At 44.1% G+C, this 17,038-nt stretch overlaps 1 protein-coding gene across 3 annotated transcripts in view; it reads left to right on the top strand.

Moving 5' to 3' along the window:
- PCDH19 (protocadherin 19) overlaps positions 1 to 17,038 on the top strand; it is a 126,665-nt gene that overhangs the window by 2,895 nt on the left and 106,732 nt on the right. For 2 of the 3 annotated variants that reach the window (XM_062183944.1, XM_062183943.1), the window contains exon 2: positions 2,854 to 3,181. In XM_062183944.1, coding sequence (XP_062039928.1) covers positions 2,854 to 3,181 — 328 coding nt within the window. Of the gene's footprint in view, positions 1 to 2,008; positions 2,150 to 2,853; positions 3,182 to 17,038 lie in introns of all 3 variants that reach the window. The other variant, XM_062183945.1, reaches the window with a different exon arrangement.

Raw genomic sequence — 17,038 nt, 5'->3', positions numbered from 1 at the left:
TGCTGTAGCATTAAAATCTTGTCGCTACCAGTGGATGTCACTATGTGCTATTGTGTTACAGTTTCTCTTGAAGCATGTGTGGAGAGAGAGAACAGAGAGGGGTAGGTGACAGAGAGGCTGAAGGGAGAGAAAGAGAAGGGAAACATGGAAACTCAAATGACAGGTAGTGTTTTTCCCCCCAAAGGTTTCTTAATAAGCACATTGAAGGGTTTTACTGAAGCCCTTCCCTGTTACAATCTGATAGGCCAAATAAGTGTAAGCATTCCTGGAACCTAATTTAGGATAATACATGTATTTTTTCTCCAGCAGTGTCTCATCGAAACGGTTGAAATAAAAAGTTGTTTCTTTACTTTGCTGAAAACGAATGATGCTGCTATTTCCAACCAAGGTGTGTGTGTGCTTTTCACACACCTACACATCCAGTGTGTCTCCTGTGCCATCTGTGCTTGCATGTTAATCAATCGAAATATGTTCCTGAGGTCCGATTTGTATTTGACACCGCCTGAAATGCACACTTCTCTGAATCAGAGCCCCCTGAATATGTAACAGCCATGCAATTATTGTTTCCCTTTTACTATTCTCTGCGTTACACAAGTTAGTAGACAAATGCTAACCACACATGAATATCAATCAGGTGCCATAAAAGAGCAGCTGCAATGCCTCATAAATGCTTTAATCCTGTTACTAGTGAAATGGCCGTGACTTTTCTTTCCTTCAGAACCAAGCCATTTCAGATGGGAGAAATGGAGATTAATATTGCTGTTACCTTTGAAACCTGTGACTGCCAGTAGCAATTTTTATAGGAGAAAAATTCGGGGTCAATAAAATTTTATTTATATGGAGATAATGGTAGAGGGGACTCTTTTAAGCCATTTTCTCAACATAAAGTAAGTGCACAAGACCCTTTCCTTGATGAAAAAGAAATCAGCTTGAAATAAAGATATTGAAGGCTTTGCCACCTCTTGGTGATGTATGACTAGAAGTGAGAGCTCTTTCTGAGAGCTTGCCAGGGAGATCATTAAACAGGGAGGAGAGCATTTGAATTGGAAAAAAAAAAAAAAAGCAAATCTCAGTGCTCTCCAACTTCACCCAAATGTGTATTTTGTAAAGTGCTCTGTTCCCTGTGATGGTTTGGGATTAATGAAGTACAGTTTAATTAAATAATTGGTCAATACAGAGAGGGCTGTGCGATGAATGCCTCAGCTGAATAATTGGACGGGACATTGCCAAACTTACCCATCATGGGTAAACAAAATGATTAGAACTTCCCATTGATTCTGTAAACAGATGAGGAGAGAAAACCAACCCTAGTCCTGAGGTTTTTGGGATTTGATCTGCTCCCTAGCTCCAGAAGCAGTAGCTTGCATCACGGCAAGGCTGCCTGGGCACAGAGTGAAAGGTTGAGGGGATCTCCGAGGCTTTGCTCTAGGTAGAGCCCAGGGTCAGAGCAAGCATTTGCCTCTGCCGATATGCAATCTCCCCATCTGCTCAGACTTTTTAGAGGCCTAAAGTTCAGGAGCGTGTCTTTCCATGTGATTAGGCAGAGGTTTCCTGTTCTCGGCCTCTGCAGAGGCTCTTCCTGAAATGCATTCATTTATGAGACTTGCGAGATGATCTGCAATTGCTGCTTGAATTGGGCTCCCTTTTTGTATTCAGACAATTAGCTTTGTCGAGTGAGAATACAGGCACAGTCTTTCCCTTGTAAAGATCAACCTGTATTATTTATTAACCCTATTGTTTTCCTGATTATTGCCCAGAAATTGAATTTCCAAACAATAAGCGGAATCATTATGTGCAAAGTCATAAATGACTTTGAGGATCTGGCTATATTTTAATGTATTTCTTTTGACAAGTCTCGTAATGCTTGGTGTCTTCGGTGCACGTTGCTGGGTCTGTGTCAGTGTTAATTAAATTGAGCTCTTTATGTTCCAGTTGCAGCACAGCTGCTTGTAGGTACACCTGAATGGAGAAGGATGCTGAATGCACTAACCTTTAAATTCCTTTGCAGTAATTGTTTAACCATCACTTGTCTCCTCGGCTGTTTTATAAAAGGACAAAACAGCAAGTGTCTGCATTGCATCTCAGTTTCTCCCATTAGCGAGGAGCAAGACAAAAAGGCAGAGGAGAAAGTGAGCCTAAGGGGAAAGAGGTAAAAAGGCATTTCCCCTCATTCCTCTGGGTCTGGCTATCAGAAATCTCCTGGAGAGGAGGGGTGGGGTGGAGCAGGAGGGAGCTGGGCTAGGGCAGGGGGGAGGGTGCTGAGGAGAGCTGAGGAGGATCAAGGGGCCGGGTCAGATCTCCCACCCTCGTCCAACACCGAGCAGGTCAGTCACAGAGGAAGCTGATCCAGGGTGCTTGCCACAAGGCAGATGCCTGGAGGAACTAGCAGGGGTGTGGGTTTTTTTTTTTTTTTAATTTAAATTTCCCTCTGTCTCCTATTAAACTGGGACTTACCCTTTATCTCTCCCAGGAGTTCCTTTGGGTTCCAGGAAGCTCCAGATTTGAGCATTTCCATGCTTTCTCTCCCATAGGCTCAACTTTCCATACCCCCCACCCCCACCCCACCCCTGCTTATTGGCCGCTCACAGTGAAAAATATCAAATCCCAATCCAAAGCGTAGAAACTTTTTGGGGACTGGGGCGGGGGAGGTTCCTATGTTTAATATGAAAACTTCATGGCCCTCGGCTTGTTTTCACATGTAGAAAGCACAGGGAGAAATGCGGTGATGTAATGCGCCAGAATAAGGAGCTGGAGCGGAGATGGGGCGCAACCCTCTGGGGTGCTTAATGTTTATTAATCAGAGTATGGTTTGGGAGGGTGTTAGCGATTCATGCTGCCTTTTCTGTCACATAGAATCGCTGAGTACTCCTATGGGCATCAAAAGAAATCAAGCAAGAAGAAAAAAATCAGTAAGAATGACATCCGCCTGGTACCCCGGGATGTGGAGGAGACAGACAAGATGAACGTTGTCAGTTGCTCCTCCCTGACCTCCTCCCTCAACTATTTCGACTACCACCAGCAGACGCTGCCCCTGGGCTGCCGCCGCTCTGAGAGCACTTTCCTGAACGTGGAGAACCAGAATACCCGCAATACCAGCGCTAACCACATCTACCATCACTCTTTCAACAGCCAGGGCCCCCAGCAGCCAGACCTGATCATCAATGGCGTGCCTCTGCCCGAGGTGAGTGCAGCTAAGTGGCTCTGGGACGCCCTCCCAGACTTCCCTCTCCTCCTTGAGCTGCTCTGTAAGCCGCTCTGCTGCCACCACCCCCCCCCAGCCCCCTCAATACCCCCGCCCCGGGCAGACCTGGAGAGAACTTCTCTGCCTAAGCCCCTTTGCATCCTCAGGTTTGCTTGCAATGTTTCTTGGGGACGAAGGCAACGGGTTGGGCCTTTCTGTAGGGCTAGGTGTTGGGAATGGAGGCCCAAGGGGTCTCAGCCCTATAAATCCCCATGTGGTGTCCTGGCATAGTGCAAATTTGCTCCACCTGTTGCAAATACTGCATGTGGTAGCCCTAGGCCATTGGCGGTGCCTAGCAGGAGTCGTCAAGCAGTCATGAAAATGAATGAAACTCTTGACTGCATAGAGACCTTTTCCCATTGTGAGTGTGATTCAGCCCCTAAAGTCTCCTGTCTGCTTTTTCTTTTCTCAAACTACTGTTCTCTAGCCTCTTGTCGAGCATGTGGATAGGCTGCTTAATGGGATGCAAGCAAAAAAATTTAAAAAGCTACTTTGCCATTTCTTCGCAGTTCTGGTGGTAACATTTGACAGTTGAAGAATTTGAAACTGTCATGAATAATGAAAATTTTAGGATTTAGCTACACATTTGAGTTAGCTCTGTTTCTCTTTACTGGGGATGAATGTTTTCAAATGCAAGTGCTTTTAACAGCACCATGTGGTCAGATGTTTGCTGGCTATTGGATGAGGGTGAGTGGGTGGCTGGGGGAAGGCTATGCATAACAATTGTTAAGTTGATTTCATTTTTCTGTGAATTGCTTAAATTCCTCTTTGGTTCAAAATTTGGTGCACCCAGAGGCATATACTGGCATATGCCTTCTTCTAGGCCACTAATGAAAGGAATACTTCACACTTGGAGGGCATTTCCACACTTTTCAAAGCACCTTCACAACCATTGTCTCCTTTGATCCTTAAATCAGGTATCTTGATAGATTGCCTTTCTGTAGATGATGAAACAGAGATCCAGAGATGCTAAGGGACTTACGGAGACTCACAGAGCAGATCATTGAGACAGGGTGAACTAGATTGTGGGCTTTATACCCTGTTCCTGAAAAATAATTCTCACCAGAATTCATGGGACCAAAGAGCAGGGCCTTTAATGAGCAGCTGATGGTATTCTGCTGGCAACAAATTCAACAATGTTTTCTATCCACACTCTATAAATATTTATTGAAAGTCCAGTGTTGTCCCAGGTAGACTCAAGTTAAATTATTTTTAAAATTTTTATTTATTCATTTTCATTTTATTTGAAAGAGAGTCCCTCTATCCACTGGTTTACTTCCCAGCCATGGTTAGGTCACACCAAAGCCAGGAACCCGGAACTCCACCTGGGTCTCCCAAGTGGCGGTGGTGAGGGGGAGTAAAGGAAGGGGGCAGGAACTCCAAAATGGGATCAAGGTGTCCCAAGCAGCACCTTAACAGCTCTAACAAACACCTGCTCCTCAGCTATAATTGTTAATTCCAGTGACTACTACTGGGGCTTAAACAGTAGAGTAGTTGCAGTACTACTTATGGACCATCAAAAGTTCAGCAATGGAGAAGGAGGAGTAATGTTGTGTCATGGAATCAGACTGTGATTTTGAATCTGGGGTTACCTCTTGTTATAGAATCTCTCTGTCTCTGTTTCCTCATCTACAAAATGAACACAGCTACCTTCCATGTAATATTGTTCCAAGGAATAAAATGACATTGTGTTATGTAAAGGATCTGACTCATAGGAAACCACTAAATGGTAGATTTCTTCATCATGCAACTGCAGAATCACCATTGCAATGGCCTGAACTTGACTGTGGTTCCCTAGGCACTTATAACCAAAGAGGAATTTAGGCTGGTCCTGTGTGGACAAGATGTACAAAGTGGTATGGTCACACTGCTTATATTGGTCATTTAAACAATAGGAGTGAAAGAGGCCAAAGTTGTGAGTTCAGGTGCTGACAATACTGTTGCTTGTGGAGATGGACAAGAGGATTGAATCTTGAGGGCTTGGTGGTCTTTTATGCAGTTATTTGAAGGCACTAGAGAAAAGTGAGTCCCGGTGTCTACTAAATAATGCGGCGAAGACAGGAGACAGATGTGTGACTACGTCTACATGGTTTATTGAAGATCTTGTCCTTTCTGAGAGTCTCCTATGGGCAGAATGAAAGAAATTATTGCTTCAATTATTTAGACAAGCCATTTAAAGTCTCAGTTTTGATCCTGTGCCTGAGTGACAAAGTCAGATGCTCTCCTTATTTAACAAAATCACACAGATCTGGTGTATAGGGCTCACAAGGCCAACATAGCAGGTACTGTACAGGGTAAGGTTAAGTGTGCATTGCCAGCATGCATTCCTGGAAATATCAACTGACAAACATCATCAGAAAGAGGAGGGGCCCACACATAGCCAAGCAAGGACCAGGCCATTTATCCTGCATCTGAAAAAGGAAAATGACACTTGCCTTTTTCGTCCATACCACAAACCCCTGTACATGGACTAGATTGAATACTGATGTCCAGTGAAGTCTATGTAAGAGCAAGAATAAACAACTCATTCATTGTACTGATATTTGTTGAGTGCCTACTCTTTGTAAAGCACTACTCTAGTCTCTGGAGTTAAGAGATGAAGAAGATAAGAGATGCACATTCTAACGGGGAGGCAAGCATGTAAGTAAGTGATTTGCAGCGTGGAGTGAGAAACACAACTACAGGGTGCAATGGGACAGTCTACAATCCTAGGGTAATGATGTCCTGATATATTTCCTACATTTGCTTTATGTTTTCCTCATTAATTAATTGATCATCCAAGGAAACAATATTTATTAAGCAATTATAGCACAGAATGATAAGTGCTATGGTGTGATGAGTCTAAGAGTATATGGAAATTTCTCTGTTAAATCATATTACTTCATTTACACTGTCGCTTATATTAGTTTATTTAACCATTCTTTTATCATCAGTTCGACCCACTAGCATTTACTGTACATTTAGAATGTGCCAGATACTTGCTGGGGATACAAAAATAAACCACTTGATCCTGGACCCTAGGGAGCATACTGGGAGACAGACAAGTAAACAGGTAATTGCAGTTCAGGATATAAACTCTTTCCAGAGCATATGTTACGTTCTTACTCTCTAAGCTGGGACCAATTGGGATCCTCTGCTGGGCTACCTTTTGTGCCAAACCCACACCCTTCATTAGCCGTATAGACAGGCTTACTCAAAATGGCATTATAGACTGCTGGAGTCAGAATTGCCACACGTATTTGCTGTGTGCTACTTCTATTCCATGGTACTTTGAAATTTATCTCCATGGCATTAGATAAAATCAGTAAGCATAATTTTGGAGTATCCATCGTGTGCTCAGCTGTGTGGCAGGTACCTCGAGAATTCCAAATAAGTTATATATAAATTTCTAGGGGCCAGCGCTATGGCATAGTAGGCTAAGCCTCTGCCTGCAGTGCCAGCATTCCATAGGGTCCCAGCTGCTCCACTTCCCATCCAACTCTCTGCTGTGGCCTGGGAAAGCAGTAAAAGATGGCCCAAGTCCTTGGGCCCCTGCACCCGTGTGGGAAGACCCGGAGGAAGCTCCTGGCTGCATTTGGGAAGTGAACCAGCAGATGGAAGACCTTTCTCTGTGTCTCTCCCTCTCTCTGTCTGTAACTCTCCTTCTCAAATAAATAAATAAGTGAATCTTTTTAAAAATTCCAAAAAAGTTATATGTAAGATATAACTTTTGCCTTCAGAGAATTCACAGTCTAGTTGGGGAGCTCAGATCACCCACATGACTTCACTAGGAAGCACTACACGGTAGTTTCAAAATTACCTGTTTCTCTGTAGGCTACTTAGTATTCCCTTCTACTCTTTCCATGGAAGCCCTACCATCATTGATATGTAGAGTTACTGTTGTGCTCTCAAGGTTTCAAGATAAATTGAGGGTTGAGGGTAACTTTTGCATTTGTGTGCAAACCTAGCCACACCTGAACATGGGTGGCTCTAGAAACTAAAGAGAACATGAGGCCGGCACCGTGGCTCAATAGGCTAATCCTCCGCCTGTGGTGCTGGCACACCAGGTTCTAGTCCCGGTTGGGGTGCCGGATTCTGTCCCGGTTGCCCCTCTTCCAGACCAGCTCTCTGCTGTGGCCCGGGAGTGCAGTGGAGGATGGCCCAAGTGCTGGGCCCTGCACCCCATGGGAGACCAGGAGAAGCACCTGGCTCCTGCCTTCGGATCAGCGCGGTGCGCCGGCCGCAGCATGCCAGCCACGGTGGCCATTGGAGGGTGAACCAATGGCAAAAGGAAGACCTTTCTCTCTGTCTCTCTCTCTCACTGTTCACTCTGCCTGTCAAAAAAAAAAAAAAAAAAGAGAACATGATTTTGAATGCAGTTATGTCAGTAAGGTAAAGGGAATGGAGCACTAGTCTAGAGAATTGCAACTCAGCCTTTAGTATTAGAGATAATCTTACATGGAATTGGGCAGAGGTACTTCAAAAAACTGATAAAATGGAGTAAAAAGATAAATTTATTTTGGTGCAAAAGTATTTCAATCCATGGATAGTTTTTTCATTGTATACATTTTCCATGAGCTTTTTCAAGATTCCTGGTATACCTGTCCCTCTGGTGTTGGTTGAGAAATCAGCTATGTGGATTTTGTGGTTTTGTACAGAAATCTGAGGAGGCAAAGTGGATGCCTTTGCAGTTTGCAGAATAATTAGTGGTGTCATGTGTCTTTTAAATATTATAAATCGAAAGAGAAGATTTGCATTTGGTTCATGGACTTTGTGCATGAGTAAATGAGAGAGAGAGAGAGAGAGAGAGAATATGAAAATATGGAGGGAGGGAAGAATGAAGAGAGGAGAAAAATTGAAAAAGGAGAATGGAGAATAAAGAGAGTAGGTTTGTCAGTTTGCTAAGATTTTTCTAAGAATATTCCAGTTTGTTTAGAGAGCTCCTCAGTATGGCAAATAATTTTTCTTCCAAACTTAGGGCATCGAAGCACACCTACTGGGTGCCTCTGGATGCGGAAAAGTGTTATTCCTTTGTACATCAACATTCTTAAATTACATTTTTGGTCCTAAGGGTCCAGGTGATTGTTGGAGGAAGAAAACACAACTCATTTCTTTGAGAATGGAGACTCAGGGTCTCCTAACTTCAGGAGGTGTGAGATGGCTCAAATATCCAATCTCTTTCTTGAAGCATTTTTAAAAAAATTTAGTTTTCTGGTGTTGTCTGTTTCTGAGCTGACAACCCTAAGGGAGTGATAGTAGGCAAGAGCTTCCAGACTTCTAGTCATAGGTGCACAGGGATTTAGATTTTGGTTTCAGTCTCAATCCTGAGTTCTCTCTATTTTCTACCCTTTGCCTGCAAATTGTACTATCTTTTATATGAGACATCTGAAGGTGTGTGTGTGTGTGTGTGTGTGTGTGTGTTTATGCTCTGCCAGGGTCGTTCTTGCAGCAGCTTCACAAGTAGCAATGTAGTAGCAGTGGAAGAGCTGGCAGGTGGAAGAGAATACTTCCAGTTATCCTACACAGAGTCTGAATGCATGGCCACCTTGGTGCAAATAATGAAAATAAGACAGCAGTTAGGCTTTGAAACAATAAGAAAGAAAGAGAGGAAGGAATTGTTCAATGTGCTTTGATTCCTAAAACAGAGTTTTAAAGTTAGGCATTTACAGTGATTTGAGTGAAACTCTAGGCCAAGCCCATCCACAAAGGGATCAGATGTGGATTCAGAAAGCACTAGAAACTTAACACAAACAATGAGACTGGTTTGAGCAACATGGAGCTGACACAAAGCATCACCTCTCAACCAACCCTTCAATGTGCATTTAAAAAATTTTAGTTTAGTTTTCTTATTAGGATGGGATATTGGAATCATCAAAAGTAAACCTCAGGCTATAGGACGAATCAATGCAACCCCTATCTTTGCAAAGGTGCCCAGTCTAGTTTTCTTAAAAAATCAAGGGCTCTTCCTGTAGCAGCAGACAAACTGGGGCCTCCTGTTGCCTACATTGTATCTTATTGGCCCTTTCTTGTCTAGCAGAGGCAGCGCACTCCCCAGGGGATAGGCTTGCAAGATGTGTTCCAGAATAAACTGTTCCTCTGTCGTCTCCATGCAACTGCCACAGAACTGAGTTAGTTTACATTAGTATTTGCTAATTTATTATTATCATTCCTTATTGGCAATTAACTGGTTACCTTAGAGATCATCCCTCTCCCCATACACCTTCACTAAAGGTGAGCTCAGCCAGAGCGCTTGCTAATGATCCTGAGATTTCTCTCCCTAGGGGTCTGGAGGCAGGACATTTTCCAGTGAGGGCTCTGAGGCTTTGGAATTCCTCTTATTTTAGGACCACTTGTTTGGGGTTCCAGGGGTCTGCCTGGTTTTTCTCTCCCCATCAACCAGACTTAAAAGGTGGGAGGACCTGCAGTCCTCTCGCTTTGCAACTTGTTTCATTTTATATATATATATATATATATATATATATATACACACACACACATATATATTTCATTTATTTATTTGAAAGATGGAGTTACAGAGAGGAGAGACAAAGAGAAAGGTCTTCAGTCCGCTGGTTCACTCCCCAAATGGCTGTAAGGGCCAGAGCTGAGCTGCTCTGAAGCCAGGAGCTAAGAGCTTCCTCTGGGTCTCCCACGTGGGTGCAGGGGCCCAAGTACCCGGGCTATCTTGCACTGTTTTCCCAGGCCATAGCAGAGAGCTGGATAGGAAGTGGAGCAGTTGGGACCCGAATCGGTGCCTCTATGGGATGCTGGTGCTGCAGGCAGAGGCTTAACCTACTATACCATAGTGTCAGCTCCTATTCTTTATATTTTAAGGATTTATTTAATTGTTTGAAAGGCAGAGTAAAAGAGAGAGACAGAGAGAGAAAGAGATCTTCCATCTGCTGTTTCATTCCCCAAATGAGTACAATCTCCAGGACTGGGCCAGGCTGAAGCTGGGGGCCTGGAATGCCATCCGGGTCTCCCACAGGGGTAGCAGCGGCCCAAGTACTTGGGCCATCTTCTGTTTTCCCAGGTGTATTAGCAGGGAACTGGATGGAAAGTGGAGCAGCCGGGACTCAACTCCTGCTCATATGGGATCCAGATGTTGGCTTCGCAGGTAGCACCTTTACCTGCTATGCCACAACGTTGCCTCCCCAACCTCTAAAAAAAATATTTACTTATTTAGTTGAAAGGCAGAGTGTTAGAAGAGGGGGCTTGATCTCTTCCATCTGGTGATTCACTTCCCAAATGTCGTCGGCAGCCAGGGCTGGGCCAAGCTGAAGCCAGAAGCCTGGAACTCCATCTGGGTCTCTGATGTGGGTGGCAGGGATTCAAACACCTGGGCCATTATCTGCTGCCTCCCAGGTGTGTTAGCAGGAAGCTAGATCAGAAGCTCCTAGTAGCCACTCCAACCAGACACTCTGACGTGGGATGCAGTTGTCCTAAGCATCATCTTAACCTGTTGTGCCACAGCTCCCACTCCTGCTGTCACTTATGTATATTGTGTCCAGAGGCTGAAGCTAGAGGCTTGGAGGATTGCTTATTAGGAATTAGAGAACCAAGAAAGGATGAAGTTACCTCTTGGCAAAGCCAAGTTATGATATGGTGCTGCAGTGGCTCTGAGGTGTCTGCCTGTAGCTTCAGATGTTAGCCCCTCTGCATGTGTATCTCAACTTCCAGGGCTTAGAGGAGGCCACGCCTGGCTGGATCGAGTGTCTCAGCTATGGAGAAGGGAAGCGGTGTGTACAAGAGTCCTGTGTGTGAGAGGTGGGAAGCTGGCTGAGAGGTGGCTTGATTTCTTAATGTGTGACTGGTTGGCCTTTGATGTGAGCCTCATTTGCTTGGAACAGTTGAGAGGCTTGAAGCGAAAGTCCCAGAGGATCCGTTGTTTGCAGAAGGAAATGCTCTTCAAGTTACATTTCCCCTTTGGTTGTTGTGTCCTTACCAGTGTTTTTTTTTTTTTTTTTTTTTTAATTTTTGACAGAGTGGACAGTGAGAGAGAGAGACAGAGAGAAAGATCTTCCTTTGCTGTTGGTTCATCCTCCACCTCACCACGCTGATCTGATGGCAGGAGCCAGGTGCTTCTCCTGGTCTCCCATGGGGTGCAGGGCCCAAGGACTTGGGCCATTCTCCTCTGCACTCCCGGGCCACAGCAGAGAGCTGGCCTGGAAGAGGGGCAACCGGGACAGAATCCAGTGCCCCGACTGGGACTAGAACCCGGTGTGCCGGCGCCGCTAGGCGGAGGATTAGGCTAGTGAGCTGCAGCGCCGGCCTATTACCAGTGGTTTTTGTGTAGGCTGCATAGAGGGGTCACTCAGCTTCCAGTGGGTGTTCCCAGGCAGTGAGCACCTCCTGGTGTCCCCTTATCCCCAGCCCACCCTTTCCCAGGAATGATGAGGAAGGGGCTGCAGCCCCAGGAAGAGCCGCTCTGCCAGCTCAGGGGCTCGTCTTCCCTTGTAGAAGGCTTGCTTGCGCTCATTCAGCATTTTCTTAGAAATATTGACCAGGGCCACATGGCTCCATTTCCGGGAAGAGCTGGTCAGAAGAGATCAGTGTTTTCACTCTGCAGTCAGGAAAATGCAGTTACAGAAAAGGCAAATGACTTGCCTAGGCACCAACATTTCACAGCCAAACTGGACTGTACATTGCTTGCTAGTGAGCCCCGTGGTGGAGCTTGCAAACATCATAGAAAACCTGCCTGGGTTCTGTGGGAGGACCTGCAGCTATACCTTTGATTGCAGTTGTCTTCTGAAAAAGCTGAGCGGCTGACAGCATTTGTTTTGTAAATTAGACCCCTTGTAAACCCCAGTGGGGTCATTCTACATTGAAAGAATCCCTGTGGTGGATTCTTTTCCAAAGGTAAGAGTCCTTCCAGAATGTGAATTACCAACCCCTAACTGCTTTCCTTTGTTAAGTCAACATTTTCCCCCAATCTTGTTTACTTAGAGTGCAGTTCCTCACATCCACAGGATTTACAAAGCTGTAGAAAGGTGGGCTAATTCATTTATTTCCTTGAATGTTTTCTGGCCCTTGAATTGTCACTGGTTAGCCTTCCTGGTTGAATTTCATTTCATTTAAAAAAACATTGCCATTGTTTAAGAAGTAAAATATACAGGGTCAGGAAAAGACAGATAGATACATGTTATTCAGATTTAGCAAATGATACCACTTCTTCCAGTTTGACAAAGTGAAAGACTATGTTTCTGTATTCCTCTCCCTCCGCCCTTTGTAAGCATGTGGCTGAAGGTTCACAAGTCCACCACCAAAAATGTTGGGGCTTTTTGTCTTTGCCTCGCTGGAGCTCATCCCTAAAAAAGAGAGATGGTTCCCCCTTTGCCTTCTGAAAGGTCCTGAAGTCTGCTTCTAACACGCGTCTGTCAGTCTGTCTGGCTCACTCTTTTTTTTTTTTTGCAAAAAGTAATTTTCTCCCTCCCCAGATGCCTTGAGTGTTTTGAGCAGACCATTGGAGACTGAAGCCAGCAAGACGCTCAGTGTCAGGCCCCGTTCTCCTTGAGCTCCCTGTTCATGGACTAGCACCAGGGCTTCTTAATGTCAGATGCTTAAGCACTGCCTTGATATGCATAGTCTTCTGATGCTCCATTAAGTCTCTGAGTGCCAGGGTGGCCAGTTTTCAGCTTCTCCCACTGGGCCCCATCTGGCCGCTGTTCTGTGGCAAGCTGCTCTCCCTCACTGCCACCAGCACTGGCCTTGGCGGGCTCTGCTTTCTGGATTATTTTCGCTCTTCAATCTGATTTCCAGAGCATGAAGGGCACCTCTTCTCAGATTGTGTAGTTTGCTTTTCTGAACAAAATGGATTCTCTGTGTAAGCTGGCAGCAAGGAAAGGTCAATCCAAAGGCCAGACTCCTCTTTAGGAGTGCACACGTGTGTGTGTGTGTGTGTGTGGTGTGAGAGAGAGAGAGAGAGAGAGAGAGAAGCATTGTTTGCATTGCTCCCTCACTTACCTGCCTCTCCAATGAAGGAGCCTAACAGGCTAGATTGGTATCTATGCTCTTAGATCCTCAGCCCTCTATGCCCTTTGACACTCTGTTGGTGGCCTCTCTGAGCAACTGCTCATAAGGCTAGTCACTCTAGGGTATGACTACTCAAATACAAGCTCAGAGATTGAGACTTGAGTAGGAAACACCCCGATAATCATTGCTGTGCATAAACCTAGCTTGAGAATATCTTATTGTAAATATGTTCAATTCCTTGGAAATTATGTTCTAAGGCTCGGTTTTTCTTTTTGTCTTGTTTGAGTGCAATTTGTTTCAAGCCTTTCTCATTAATTCACTTGGCTTGGGGAAGTATGTGCTTTGGGCTGCTTATGTGCACAGGTAGTATGCTATAAAATCATATATTTTCATTTAAAAAATCTATTCATTTGAGAGTACTTAATTTTATTTATTTGAGGGTATTTTGTTTGAGTAGGAGAGAGAGAGAGAAAGAGAGGGCCCCCATCCACTGGTTCAGTTCTCAGCTACCTGCAATGGTTGGGGTTGGGCTGAAGCTGAAGCAGGGAGTCAGGGAAACTCAGGTCAGGTGTCCCACATGGGTGTTAGGGACATTTGAACCATCACCACTGCCCCTCAGGGTCTGCATTAGCAGGAAGGTGGAGTCGAGCTGGCGCAGGGAATTGAACCCAGGTACTCTGATAGGGGATTCAGGCCTCTTAATGGCTAGGCCAAATACCCATGCCCATATCTTTTCTAAATCAGACTGCGTTCAGAGTGACTGGCTTAACCTTTAAGCAAAATAACCTAGTACTTGGATTTGAAACTTCACATGCTTGAGGGAGGCAAGGGCTGTGGAAATACAGCGATGAACAGAAGCATCTGGCTGCAGGTGATGGTAAATAGGTTGTTGGAAGATAGATTTCCTCCTGTCTATTGCCAAGCACAGAGGTGGCGGTGAGAACACGGGCACATTGTACTCCTAAGACTGACATTGACTATGATCTTGCTATACTGACCATTCTTTAATTAGTGCATTTCCATGTTCTCGAGTATAGATTTTCAAGCAATAGACTGTGCTAATAGTAGTGTTTGTTCCAAACAGCTTAGGCGTGAGAACACCATGGCACTGATATTAAATAATTTTTTTTTGTGGTGGGATTTTTGCCTGATTTTTTAAAATAGAGAAACAATTTGTGGTAGTTATGGCTCTTTAGAAACAAGCCTCAAATGTTGCAGATGAAACATCAGTTTTCTTTGTTGTTTGTGAGGCTGCGAAATGGGATGTGTATCCTTTCACCTCTAGGTCATCCTTTCTCATTTTGCCTCTACTGGTAATTCTTTCAAATGGGAAAAGAGGTGTGCTTTGTTGCAGTAAAAATACAATAAGATAATATATGAAAGAAAGGCAGTTAAACTGCCTTTGTACAAACTATCCATGCTTATTTCCATAATGTTGGCCTTTCCATAATGGAGTGGCCTGATGGAGCAAAGCCATCTAAAACAGGTAAGCTGTAAATGCCATGGCATTGGACATTGTTGGACTCATATTCAGGGGCTGGGTCTTTGTGTGTCTGATCATCAGGTGCCTTCAAGAGGAGATCATGGAAGGTGGAGAAAAATCCAGAACTGCAAAGGTTTGTTGCTTTTTGTGGTATCCAACTTGGAGATATGGGATGAAAAAATGTGTGATGCTTATGACACTTTGCTGTCCTCACTCTTTGAGCCTATCAGATCCCACCAAGGCAGTTGTCTTTACTGTGTGAGTGACCCCATGTCACTGTATCACCAAAGATAACTGTCTAGAACTCTGCAATTGTGGGTTAGGGGAGGGGGTTACTAGCAAAGCAGATGAAACAGAATTTAAAAGCGTCATAAAAGAGGAGATTTAGTTTATTGAAATCTGTTAGTACTAAGGAAATTAGAATTTATAACATCAAGAATTTGGAAAAATCCAAACAAATGCCAAACTGCAGCAAATCTGGAATGATATGTGAGGAGATTGGATCAGGGGATTGCTAAGATCCCCTCTCGCTCTGGGTGTATTTCTGTGGATTTCTGCAGCATTGATTTGAAGGGCTTCAGATAGCAGATTTCATGAAGGTTTTAGTCCCTGTTGTGACAGCGGTTGCTCTGTAGGTGGTACTGAGAGCAAGGGACTTAGGCACGGCAGGTGACAAAATAGGTACAGCCCTTTAGCTTTTAAATGAGGGCAATATATTCTGTGAGTAATCAAAGTCCTGAATGTGTATGTCAAAACTCAGTAGCCTGCCCACTCAAACATATCTTCCTGTCCAAAGTGAGTTCCTTTGTAAACGCAGCAATGAGTACACTAACCTTGCTCTCCTACGTCTGTACTTGTTCTTGGGATGAGTAGGGAATATATTCCTTTTGCTTGGCAAACTAGACCTTTCAGGAGAACATAAATTCACTTAAATATAAATTATGTTGATTATCACGCTACCTAAAAATGCACAGAGCTGGAAGTCACCGAGCTCTCCTTTTAAAGTTAGATATTCTTGAGAACTGTTTTGTGTATCATGATAAATTATCTAACCTTTTATACCATTGAAGGCCAACATTATGGAAATAAGCAGCTTTTGATTCTATTCTAAGGTCAGTCTAACCAAATTATGCAACTTCTAATGCAATTGCTTGAAGCTTCCACTTTGAAAGTTTTCTCATTTTAATACCTTGCAACAGAGATAAATATTTTAGCTACTATTCATGCTTAACAATGTATTTCACTGATTGTCATTCTCTTTGTGGGATTTGTTGGCACGAGAGGCAGTTCACTATGGCTTTGCTCATTTTGCTATTTGCTATAGATTATCAGCAAAGAGCCAGAATTCAATAAAAAAGTATTGTTGTTATTTTTAATTTCAGGCCATAGGAGGCTAACTGAGCCCAACAGAATCAATAAATATGAGACACTTGGGGTTTTGCTTGAGAGCCAAAAATGAAGTAGATTTTCTTTCAAACCAGATTTGATTCCAGAATTATTAAACCAAATGCTTGTTGGAGGCTAGTGGATTGCATTCAGCAAGACTGGGTATGCCGTCCGTGACAAGGGGATGGGGAGGTCCTTGGGGGCACCCTTGGGAAGCCCCCTAAAGAATAATTTTCAGAATCTTCTTGAGGGCAGGACCAACTCTACACAATTCCTTTTGCACAGCATCAGGCGTTTACAAATGTGTTTTGTGACTGATGAATTTAGTTCTACGGAGGTTATTGTGTCCTCTATGACAATTTGCCTTCAGCTTTAACTGTTCAGTAAGTAGTTAGCCTTTTTTCAAAAAAATATTTTGGCTTGAAAATTTTCATTCATTCATCCATCCATCAAATATTTGTAGATCATCCTTTACTGATCTGGTACTTAGCCCTGAGACATATAACCCATACACAGTACCTACCTCATAGCTTATACTGTAACCCAGGAGACAGCACTAGAGGTTAAAGATATTTCTTTCGTTCTTTCTTTTTTTTTTAAAAAAATTATTTTTATTTATTTGAAAGACAGAGTTACAGAGAGAGAACTGTAGAGCCAGAGAAGGAGAGAGGTCTTCCATCAGCTGGTTCACTCCCCAAATGGCTGCAGCGGCCAGACCTGAGCTGATCTGAAGCCAGGAGCCAGGAGCTTCTTCTGGGTCTCCCATGCTGGTGCGTGGGCCCAAGGACCTGGACCATCTTCTGCTGCTTTCCCAGGCCATAACAGAGAGCTGGATTGGAAGTGGAGCAGCCGGGACTTGAATCCATATTGGGTGCCGGCACTGCAGGCCGGGGCTTTAACCCACTGCACCACAGCATTGGCACCTAAACATATTTTCTTTAAATCAATGAGAGAAAGCAGGGTTTATTCACTAAATT

This window comes from Lepus europaeus, chromosome X, assembly GCF_033115175.1.
Source record: "Lepus europaeus isolate LE1 chromosome X, mLepTim1.pri, whole genome shotgun sequence".
NCBI lineage: Eukaryota > Metazoa > Chordata > Mammalia > Lagomorpha > Leporidae > Lepus > Lepus europaeus.
Note: the sequence above shows the minus strand (reverse complement) of the source record. Positions and strands in the feature narration are given on the sequence as shown.